Source organism: Sparus aurata, chromosome 1 (assembly GCF_900880675.1).
Source record: "Sparus aurata chromosome 1, fSpaAur1.1, whole genome shotgun sequence".
NCBI lineage: Eukaryota > Metazoa > Chordata > Actinopteri > Spariformes > Sparidae > Sparus > Sparus aurata.
In genome coordinates, this window is record NC_044187.1 from 27883283 (window position 1) to 27895325 (window position 12043).

Sequence of the window (12043 nt, forward strand, 5' to 3'; positions counted from 1 at the left end):
TGTCAAGCACTTTACCGCTACATCGAAGACCATTCCTGGTTTGAAGTACTTGGGTGTTTTCTTGAAGTGGATGGTGTACGGTGATGTGACAATCTGGATACCTCTTAACTCCTCCTCCACCATCTCACCACCTGTTGTGATAAAAAAAACAAAACATCAACCATGTATCAAAAAAAAAAAAAGCAAGTCCTTTTGTTCAACGTCAAGATAAAAAGCACAAGCAAAACAAACTATTTAATACATTCCCCTCTGCTCTATGCCCTAAAAATAAAACCTGTAACTTTTATATCCGTCCACCCAGAAAAAGTCAGCAAAGATGGGGAACAAGGCCTTGAATCATTGAATAAGAAGCAGTAAAATAATGCATGCATGCTTCTTACCGCTCTCTGTCAGCACACTGACGGCTACATATATGGAGCTCCCCACCAGGTCGAGGATGTTTGGGAAGGTCTGTGTGATGTGCTCTCTCCTCAGTGAGACTAGTCCAACACCTCTCGCAATCTAATAGAATGAATGTAGCAATCATTAATGTATTTCATTGATGAGGCCACACCAGTGACAAATTCGAGGTTCGTTCTCGTCATCATTTTAGTTTGTGTTTACACAGGAAAGAACAAGAAACAGAAAAGTCAAACTTGATCAAGGAGCAGACTGACGGACACACCTGCACTCTCTGAAGAGAACCTGGAAAGCTCCTTTTTAGACCCTCTTGCATAACCCCAAATACCACGAACGCCATCCCATCCACTTCTTCCCCAGGTAGATACCTGAAACCCCAAGGACATTTGATAGCTGACAACGAAGTAAAACAGGACAATAAAAAACACAACAGACTACATCACATCCCTAACCCTACCTCTAACCCTACAACTCTGAATAACATCCTCTGTTTTCTCCTCCAGTCAGTCCACCAGTCAAACCTGATCTCACATACATAGCTCTGATGTTGACGGTGAAGTCTGGACTGTCCACGTAGAAGAAGGGTCTCACAGGCGTCAGGTTCACCTTAAAACGGGGCAGTACTGAAAATGTGAAAATAGTTTATTGCATGTCCAATAAAGTAAAACGTATGTGAATATACAAGGTTTGAAAAAACCATACAGGTAATGAGAGACTGACCATATTCTTTGACTTCAAACTCTGCAGAGTAGCTCTGCTGTGGGTTGTCTTGGAACTTGGCCACCACCTTCCACAGTCCGGGACTAAACGCAGACACACATGGGAACACACATTCCAATAGTCAAGTAAGTCATTCAAATATTCATAACATTTTGAGACTGAAGGAAACGTGAATCAGATTTCATGAAGTTATTGAAATCGTACGCGAATGAGCTTGAAAGCAGTTGTTTATACTGTCCCACAGAACGCAATAACTACAGCAACAGTAAAGTCTAGTAGAAGGGGTTGATATCGTCAGGTTGGCCAGCAAACTGTACAATAGATAGAATAGTTGTACATTTATTGTAAGCCTGATCATTTCAGTTAATCTGAAAAGAGATGCTCTAGATCATGGGCCAACGATATTTTGTGGCCCCACTTTGATATGAATGTTTAATGTTAGTGCGACCCGCAAGTTTTATGTGAATGGCACTTTGCTGCATTGTGTGTGTGTGTAAAGTCCCTTTGTTGCGCGAGCTGGAGCTGAACGAACCTACCAATCATAGTTTGGTACATAGCTCCTGGGGCAGGCCATTGACCGGTGTTTCGGATTAACATGGGACTATGTTAACTGGCGACCGTCAGCCAAATGCGTCTGTGGTCGCCGTAAATGGAAAGAGAAGACATAGCTGTCTTCTGATATGCCTCTTTGTTCAGGTTTTCTCTGTGCAAAACATACCTGATACATGTTTGGGCTCCTGTTTGATTAAACGTGTCTAACCCTCAGTCGCTGTATCAAAGTTGCTGTGAACAGGTGAACGCGGTGAACAGACACTGCGGTCACAAGTTTATCTGGCCTTCTTCCGCGACCAAGAGGTGGCTGTGTGTCTGCTGTGAGGAGTGAAATAGGTGATACCGTGACTCACCTGTGTGATCTGATTGGTAAAGTGGATTGACTACCACGCTGTTTTTTTTCCCTCAGTGAATGTGAGCTCAAGTCCCATAATTCTTTTTTGTTTAAAAGGGTTCCATAGTTCCTCTATGTGATGCATGTTTACTCAAACAGGGAGAAGACACGTGTACGTGTTTTTGATAAAGGTTTATTAGATATACATATTCACGGGAAGAGCAACTCTCCCCCCAGAGGAAAATTTTACTGCTCAAAGCTTGCTCCTTTATGGCATTTATATATATATATATATATATATATATATATATATATATACGCAAAAGGCAGTGTATTTGTTTCAATGAGAGAATGCACATCGTTTTGTATTTTCTATCGTCCTTTGAACAAATCTTTTTAGTAAATTGATTCAAAGGACATGAATGGAACATGAAAATTCCATTGATGTTCAGAGGAACCATTCATGTTGAGAAGAACACAGTCAAGTTAAAGAACCATTAATAATGACGTTTGAGAAGATTGGAAGATTTTGAACAAAGCTATTTTTTGTGGAATACCTGATGCGGCCCAGCCTCACCCAGACTCTGCCTCCGGTGGCCCCCAGGTAAATTGAGTTTGAGACCCCTGCTCTACATTTATTAGCGCCAGCTGTGTGTCATCATCGCAAGGACTATTACAGAAGCTGTTAGTATTTTGTCAGATGTTCATATGTCTGTCTTTCTGTGGGCAGAATTTTGTCAATGACATGGTGTCTGTTTACCTCAAAGGTGTAATGACAAATCAAGTCAAAATGAATTAAAGTTAAAAATGTGCGTGGGCTGAGCAGGTTGTTGATATTTTTGAAGTAGGGGACTCTGAGGCTGAGTCTGAAGATGCATCTGGGCTGACCCAGATTATAATGAGTACTCATGGGTCAGAAAATGTTGACATTGGTCGTGGCTGTTGAGATCCCACCACAAGATGGTCTCTAGTTTGAATTCAATTCAGCTGTTATTCATGTTAAAATGCCAATTCAACACAGCAGGCTACTCACCTGACAATTTCACCAAGTCTGTAATCTCCTGAGTAGATCCCCGAATTTAGATGGACTGGATCACGTGGTAAGATGATGCCTTCAGGGGTCTAAAAAAACAAACAATATTGTATCTAACAGTGACGTGTGCCAGTTTAGAAATTAATTTTGCAAAGCAATGCTTTTATTTTGTCTGCAATCCATGAGTCTAGTCAGTAGCCCTTTTCACACAGAGATGCCACATTATCTCCACAGTGGAGGTTGCCAATTCTCCACCGTCCAGAACAGAGCAGCTCCGGCATAAACTGTGTAAATCACACAGCAAGCCGGCGCTACAGATCCAAAAGCGAAGATGTGACAAAGAGTCGGTTGGACAGACAGGAGGAGAGACAGGAGGACAGACGCTTCTCCACGTATAACAACGATATTTTTTTCCTCACAAAAGTTGCCAAAGACAGTTACAGTTAGTACATTACTGTTGTTTGGTCCTGTAACGTTGCTTTGTGGGACATTTCTCCTTTTTTGGTTGAGTGAAGGATCTGGCTAGCTGTCAGACTGTCAACACCATCAGACTGACATGCCCCCACTCCGTGCCACCGGCTTATCCGTTTACATAGGTACGGTTCGCCAATGCTGCGCCTCTGATACTACCTCTGGATGCACATCAGAGTCACAGTGAAATTTCAGTGTGGACATCAGCTGCGTTAAATGTGCAACTCAACCACTAGAAGGAGGCATGCATTTATTATTATAGTGAGTGGGAGGACATGTGTTACTGAATATACACACCAAAGCTAACAGTGACACAAGGTGTGCCAGATGTGTTTCTGTTTTTCTGGTTATTTGTCAGCAAGTGACCCACTATTAAGCACTGTGTCCTCTCATTAACAGGCTTTCTGCCTGTCTGTTCTTGTTCTTATTAAAGATAAAACACAATACCACAATCTCAATGGCAATAGAAGCATCCGATTTGGTTTCCTCGTCCCTCTCTACAGGCTCCATGAGGGGTGTAACTGCAAACATCCTGTAAAGAACTGACATAGAGAGAAAAAGCTTCATTTTGCTGGTGAGACTGTTTACTTCCTGACCTCACTTCATTATTTGTGTCAACATAATGGTTCATTTTAAAGTATCTTATACTGTGTTTGATTGTTTAATTTGAAAAGATAAATAAATAGTGTGATATATATTTTCTATTGTAATATATTTGCTTACTAATATAGATACATTGAACTCACCTGTGCTCTTGGGGGTGTAGAGGGTCTTGTCAGTCTGGATGAAGATGTACCCGGACTGGAAGGACACCATGACGACTTTCTCCAGCAGTCGGTCAGGGAACCGAGCCTGCAGGTACACGTACTGCTTGATGCTGGGATCTTTACTGAAGTCACCAGTTGGGATCTGAAACACCATGCAGAGGCAAAAGCAGAGCATGAGGAGCAGAATGCAGCATTCAGTATTCTAAATCTTTAATTTATGGTCATGATACAGTAGCAAAGTAGGCCAGCTTACACATTACAAGCACATAACATATCAAAAAATACAGTAACAGCATTTCATTCACCATTATTTGTGCAAGCTGCTGGAAGCTGTTTTCACTAGCAAGGGTCACAGTTGTGGATGCCAGCCTTTTGGCTTTGGTTGGATGGTTCATCACAATGATTTCGACCAGAATGTTTCCTCCTGTGTAATCTTGACACTCCACAAAGATGTTTTCTGTTGTTCCTACCCTCAACAAGTTGGGGGCAGACATCACCTGCCTGTAGAGCAGAGAAAGATGGAGAATAGGTGTAGTCATTGTGCAGAGGACGCCACATACTGTTAAAGGGATAGTTCAACATTTTTGAGAATTGGCCCATTGCCATGATCCCTAGGGATCATGGCAATGGGCCAATTCTCAAAAACGTTGAACTATCCCTTTAAGAATTTCCAATCTAATGAAAAGGTATTCATAAATCATGTTAAAAAACAACAACAGTTGGCCAAAGTGCTGAACTGTCAGAAATAGCAATATGATAGGATTTGATGAAAGAACACATTATTTCTTGTTAGATGCATCAATGGCATAAGAATCAAGCACAAAATAATGACGTTTCGTGATAAAGAAGTGGTTTCCAATCCTTTCTTGGGTTTGCCCCTCTTAAAACTTTAAACTTGCCTCGACTTTTCACTGTTGGTTAGGAATGAGACATCTGCTGTATTCAGACTACAAGCCCAAATCAGTTTTCTGCCACATCTAGATCATCCATATTGATTTTTCAGGTAGTCTGGACAACAAAATACCATGTGAAATGCATTTTTGCAAAGCAAGGGTAAGGGTTAACCACATTTGCAGATAGTTTGAAATGCAATTCACATCTGATTTCTACAGATATGACTCAGTCCTGGCCGCTCGTATCGGATTTCAAAGGGTCTTTTGTGTCACAGCGTGGCATACAGCAGCAACGTCAAATCCATAAACTGTCTACTCCAAGACTTGACTAGTGACTGTTTGGAGAGTGAGATGATTGATCATGTGCCCATTTTGAAAAACTGCGTCACCAGTACATGGAGTCACTGGCGCCTACATCGTTCCCATAGCCAGAGCCGCCCCAAGGCATAAGCAAACTAAGCGGCTAAGAATAATTAAAAAAAATATATATATTTTTTTTTCTTTTTTTTACATATCAAATACATTAAAGAAGTGACATAAATGAATTAATGAATAATTTAAGACAAGTTGATTCTGATTTCATGATCAATATACCTGCCTACAACTGCTGTGTCTGCCAGTAGTTCATAATCTGTCACTGTATTAATACAATTTATAATGTAACATTATAGTGTGACATTTGTGTCAATAATCATCAAGCACAGGTGACTCTGCGGTTGTGGGAGGGGGGCCCCAAATCAAGTTCTGCTTAGGGCCACCAAAAGGCTTGGGCCGGCTGTGCTCATAGCAGCCCATGCAGATATGATGGTCAAGTCTTGACCCCAAACTCCGATCTGATCACTTGCAAATAACAGTGCTGACATTCTGACAACTCTGATTTGCTTGCTGCATGAACGCAGCCTTATGAAGCGATCCCTCCAAGTATTTGGAAGCAGGTGTGGAAAATAAAGGGAAGAAGGAAACACATAAGGGCAGGAACTATAAAAAAGGCTATAAAAAATCTGACTCATTGAAGTTTTCAAATATGTTTTCTGAAAATTCAAAGTAGATACAATTATTGAAGCTTAATTGGCGAAGTTTCAGGAGCAGGACCACACCTCAACAGCGCCAACTTCCGCATTTCTATAAATAACCACCTGACCCTCTCCTCTGCTTCGCTCTCGTATTCTGCGCCCCTCCCCCCAACCCATTTCTCTCTGCCTGTTTCTTCTTTCTCTACAAGAATCCCCACAACGCACTCGAAGAACTCAAAAGAACCAAGATCTTCGACACTTCGTTTTCCTTTGTTACTAATAAAATCCTTAAACGCATCTCGTTGACGGTGTGGTCCTTGCTAGTGAATTTGATAAAAGTACTGTTACATTTCACTGGTCATTTTGTTATTTTAATTTTTTGAAATTCTGCCAGCACGCAGGAAATCCTGCATATACCTGCCTTGAATCCTTGAATCTCACACTTTATTGGGGGTTGGACCCCTTCAACCCCACTTTGGTTTCAATTTCCTCCCTATTTCTGAGGTCTCAAGGTTGGCAAGTATGCTATGAAGGTAGATTTGTGTCTTTATTATTCAATCAAAAAAAAGTTTGCTTCAATCAAATATATATTTTCAATAAAAAAAACCTTCACTTCAATCAAAAAAAACCTTTTCAATCAAAGAAAAAAAGTGTTTGAATGCAAAAATATAGTTGAGACTCAAAAAAATGCATTTGAACACTGTTTTTCTTTGATTGAAAATGTTTTCTTTGATAGAAGTAAAGGTTTTTTGTTTGAAGCAACTTTTTTGATTTAAGTAATGCTGTTTTGTGTTTGGGCCATATTATGGGTAGGACATTTGTGTCTTTATAATTCAATCAAAAAAGAATTTGCTTCAAACAAAAAAAAAATATTTTCCATAAAAAAATCACTTCAATAAAAAAAAAACAATTTTTCAATCATAGAAAAAAAGTTTTTGAATGCAAAAAAAATATTTGAGACTCAAAAAATTGCATTTGAACACTTTTTTTTATTATTAAAAATGTTTTCTTTGTTTTAAGTAATCTTTTTTGTGTTTGGGCCATATTATGGGTAGTACATTTGTGTCTTAATTATTCAATCACTTCAATCAATTGAAAAAAATATTTTCAATCAAAGAAAAAACTGTTCAAATGCAAAAATAAACAAATTGTTGACTAATTTGTGTGATGGTGTTAGATATCTAACGCCGTCCACTGGGCTGTGTAAGAAGATTGCTGCTAAACAGGCAGCGCTGAGGGCAACAGTTGGCCTGTGGACTGTTGTTTGACCACTAATGACGTTACTTATTATAACATAACATAGCACTAGCACATAGCAAGCCTCTGTACTTAGGTCATTCAGTGTGCAGGGCCATCGGCTAACGTTATCAGCTAGCCTGCCTGACAATATGACAGCGTTAGATATCTAACACCATCACACAAATTAGTCAACGTGAACTAAGTTAGCAAGCTTTATGTTTAATTGAAATATCAAACAGAGTAGGCTAATAACATGACACCAATCATTTTAATGCTGTAGTTATCAACAACTCCACCACTGCTCCCTGGCTTGCTGGCGGCCATGACTTGCTTGTCAGAAAGACTTCGTTGGTGTAGACACTTGTCACTCAAACATGTCTGATCGATGGGGAAGCACCCGCCCACTGTGGGATGTTTGTGTCAAAGTAATTCAATCCAAAAAAAAAAAAAAAAAGACTTCAAAACTTTTTTCACTTAATTTAAAAAAAAAAAAAATTCACTTCAGATCGAAAAAAATATTTTCAGTAAAAAACAACAACACTTCAAGTGATATTTTTTTTTTTTTTTTTTTTAGGGGCGGATTAAAACAAAGAAAACATTTTTAATAATAAAAAAAAGGTGTTCAAATGCAATTTTTTGAGTCTCAAAAAATTTTTTTGCATTCAAAAACTTTTTTTCTATGATTGAAACATTGTTTTTTTTTATTGAATTGATTTTTTTATGGAAAATATTTTTTTTTTGTTTGAAGCAACTTCTTTTTCGATTGAATTATAAAGACACAAATGTCCTATCCATAATATGGCCCAAACACAAAACAGTATTACTTCAATCAAAAAAGTTGCTTCAAACAAAAAAACCTTTACTTCTATCATAGAAAACATTTTCAATCAAAGAAAAACAGTGTTCAAATGCATTTTTTTGAGTCTCAACTATATTTTTGCATTCAAACACTTTTTTTCTTTGATTGAAAAGGTTTTTTTTGATTGAAGTGAGGGTTTTTTTTTATTGAAAATATATATTTTGATTGAAGCAAACTTTTTTTTGATTGAATAATAAAGACACAAATCTACCTTCATAGTAAGCCTGCAAATTCATTATTTATGGTATACAGAAAAAAACAACTAAACTATTTTTACATTATTAATTAGATAAACAGTCTAACCTATTTTGGTCACCAAGACTAACATACAGTGATAAATGATTGGGTCACTGGAAGATTAAACATATAATATCTGTATGAAAACGACAAGAAAAGCACCATTTTGGGGAAAATAAGTGTACTAAACTTACATAATTTTGTCAAAGCAACCAAGAACAAATTGCAATGTTACATATCAGGGCTAACAACCTCATAGCTCCTTTAACCTCACAAAATTTTGAACAGAAATTCAGGGTCTCTGTAGGTGAGGCAGGCCTACTCACAATGGAGATCCATCAGTCAGAGAGAAAAAGGCCAGAAAGGCCAGCAGCCACAGATTGGTCACACACGTCCTACGGCTTGATCCCATATCTGCTGTCAATGTAGACTCTCGCTGAGCAGCACTGTCCTTTATGCAACGACCTCCCTCCTCCTGCACCATTAGTTCTTCATAGATAAGGTAGGTAAACAATAATCTTGTGCACCTGTCTGCATTGGAACTGTGTTTGCTTAAGCTGTTAATTCCTGTTCATTTCTGAGTATCCGCAGATCCTCTTCCTAATGTGCTTTAAATGTAGAATCCAGTTTTTATTTCAGGCAGAAATACGTTCCAAAGTCTCATCTGCCAGAAACATGACAACAATTGTTTGAGCATGACGTTCTGGTAAATTTGGCGTAATTTACGAGGTAACAACTATTTGAGAAATATTTTGGCTTTTATAGGCAGTTTACAGAGGAATGTTTAAAATGTGAACATGATTGTGGTATAAACGTTCATATTCTATTGTTGTAAATTAGGTCTTTATATCCTGGATTTTCAACACACAATATAATGATGTAACAAGTTTTGTTTGCAGTTACTGCAGGGGGCACCAAAATACACAAAATGCCAATTTCTACATGACGTTGCTCTAATAAACTTTAACCTCTTATTGAATTAGCAAAGATCTTTATACAATAATCTGAATAATATTGAAAAATACTTCATATAATACAATGAGATTGAAACAGTTACATTTGAATAATTTCAGTTTAACACTGTGTCTTTTGCAGCTCTTTTATTATTCACAGTAATGAATGTTTTAAAGTATTGGGCAAAATGTTCAAAGGGCAAAGTCTTTACTGAAGAAACAGGCGGTCATAGGAGGTTAATTCAACAAGGCAAACAAATCCAGGAAGGGTGTTGGCAAAAACAAAAGTGAAGCCAGAAACCATTCTAACAAACTTTAGGAAGAATGTCAGATCAGAGGCAGGTAAGTTGGAAGCAGGTTTGGAAAATGATGGAGGCAGGAAGCACATAAGTGGAGGAACTGAAACAGCAGGGGATGTACGACTTTCAAAATAAAACAGGAAATGCCATATGCACAAATTAGTGGGATGTTACACACTCAAAGGTTAAGATTGAAGGGGACATGACCAACATTGCAAAGTTGATGTTATTCATTTCACTAGTTTGTTGAAATTTTGCAGTCAGGATTAAATTGGTGGAGCGACCAGCTGACAGACCAACATAAGTGCCAGTAAAACAACCTATTAAAATAAGGTGAGTGTGGGATTTTTTGTGAACACATAGATTATCAAAGAATAGAATGAGGATCATGAGCAAGGACTCACACATAATAAGTGATCTATTGATTATCTTGACTAAGTTCCGGCACTAGATCAATAAAACATTGCATCATTGTTACGGATAGTGTTCACTTTGCATCACTATGTAAACTTGGAGATAACGTTTTGTGAAAATTTAGGCCAGTGGCATCATTGAAAAACCAGTGTATGGTAAAATGGAACAGCGTTAAACTATTACCCCTCATCACCCTGTATCCATTACAGTTAATGATTACAAATCTAGAAAAAACCCCTTGTCTCACTGTTGCTCCTTTATTACTTTTCTTTTCTTTGTTGCTTAAAGCAACAAAATGCAACCTAGGCTTTTTTTGTGAATGCATATGAGTCAAACCTTTGTGTAAAAGCATAATTACAACGAAAGAGGCACTTTTAAGATCTATCGTAGTTTCGTTTTCGGGCAAGCTCATTTTCAATGGAGTGCTGGGGCACTTTTACGCTAGCATCAAAATTGCTATTTTAAAAACACTAAGAAGGCTCGACAACATGAAACTTTGCTCGTAGTATCACCAGGGTCACTACACATGAACACGAGCATTGAGAACATTGTTTGTGTCCACAGAGTTTATTAAAAAGAGGGTTTTTCTAACAACTCACCTCTTACGCACCACAAACCTGTTTCTTTGTTTGAACAAAATCATCAGTTTGAGCATGCAGAAAGTAAGATATTACAGTTCCAAACTAGTGTTGAATGTGGACACTCAGTAATGTTTTTTCTATTGTCTGTTTATCTTGATAAGATTGTTAGCCACTATATTTACAAAATGTTATAAACCATCCGTACATGCTGCCAACTATAATTAAGATTTTTTGTTTTTATGAATTGTTTTATTTGTTGGCATAATCCTTTCAAAACTCTGGATCCTCAGCCATCCTAAGATCTATGTGGCACACTGCAGCACTTATCTTTTAAGAGGCAACAGGACTGAAAGGGGTTATATGACTATTGTGACATTAAAGATTTTATCATTAAATTTTTCTTTTATGTTGTACCTCATATTTGGTAAAGTGCATTTTTATAGCGCTTTTTCCAGTCTACTGACCACTTTACAATACATGCCACATTCACACACTGATAGCAGAGGCTGCCATGCAGTTTGGGGTTCAGTGTCTTGCTCAAGGAGCTGGGGGCAGCCAGGATTCCAACCAGCAACCTTCCAATCACTAGACGACCACTCCACCTACTGATCTACAGCCACCCCATATTTGTGAAATGTTCTGCTCCTCAGCAACCGTTTCTCATGTTGCGACAATAAATGATACTTGGAAAATGAACAGCTTTCTCTGAAAGTCAGCAGCAAGAAATAAGCAATATTGCTGAGCCACATGAACGGATCATGATATTACGTGAAGGGGTGTGCGCGTTGCAATGCATGAACACATGAACCGACATTGTGAGACATTGTGAGAATGATTCCACATTGTGAGAAAGGTTCCACATGCATCTAGCTTTTGGCAACTGTACATGTACCTAACACACTGTGACAGTAATTTTTAGCATAGAACCTGCCATGGGTTCCCCTCTCTTCTCATTATCATTCTCTAAAGGGATGGAGACAATAGCCACACCAATATGTTGCAATTTGCACAAAGAAGGAATAATACATGTATAAGGTTTTACTATATCCAGACTATATGCTTCTTTATAGATAAAAACCTATGTCATGTCTACCAAAGTTCTATGAAGTATTGGAGGGATTGTGTCACGTTTCAGGCTGTAAGGTTAATGTAGAATAAATCTATCTCTATGTTTTGTTGTTTGTTGACTTTTTTTCAATTCAAATTTTGTAAGAGGCTACTACACATGCAGTATCGCATTCTTTCTTGCTAAACCAGTTTAGCCAATAAAAACACACAA

At 38.2% G+C, this 12043-nt stretch overlaps 1 protein-coding gene across 1 annotated transcript in view; it reads right to left on the reverse strand.

Moving 5' to 3' along the window:
- The window catches only part of LOC115582863 (complement C3-like), a 31128-nt gene extending 22170 nt beyond the window's left edge, over positions 1 to 8958 (reverse strand). The window contains exons 1-10 of the mRNA XM_030419093.1: positions 8844 to 8958; positions 4582 to 4777; positions 4256 to 4418; positions 3957 to 4051; positions 3039 to 3127; positions 1120 to 1202; positions 935 to 1022; positions 665 to 767; positions 381 to 501; positions 16 to 131 (exon numbers count right to left, since the gene is read on the reverse strand). Of these exons, the coding sequence (XP_030274953.1) occupies positions 16 to 131; positions 381 to 501; positions 665 to 767; positions 935 to 1022; positions 1120 to 1202; positions 3039 to 3127; positions 3957 to 4051; positions 4256 to 4418; positions 4582 to 4777; positions 8844 to 8929 (1140 nt within the window). The 5' untranslated portion in view covers positions 8930 to 8958. The remainder of the gene's footprint in view (positions 1 to 15; positions 132 to 380; positions 502 to 664; positions 768 to 934; positions 1023 to 1119; positions 1203 to 3038; positions 3128 to 3956; positions 4052 to 4255; positions 4419 to 4581; positions 4778 to 8843) is intronic.
- Positions 8959 to 12043: the final 3085 nt, after the last annotated feature.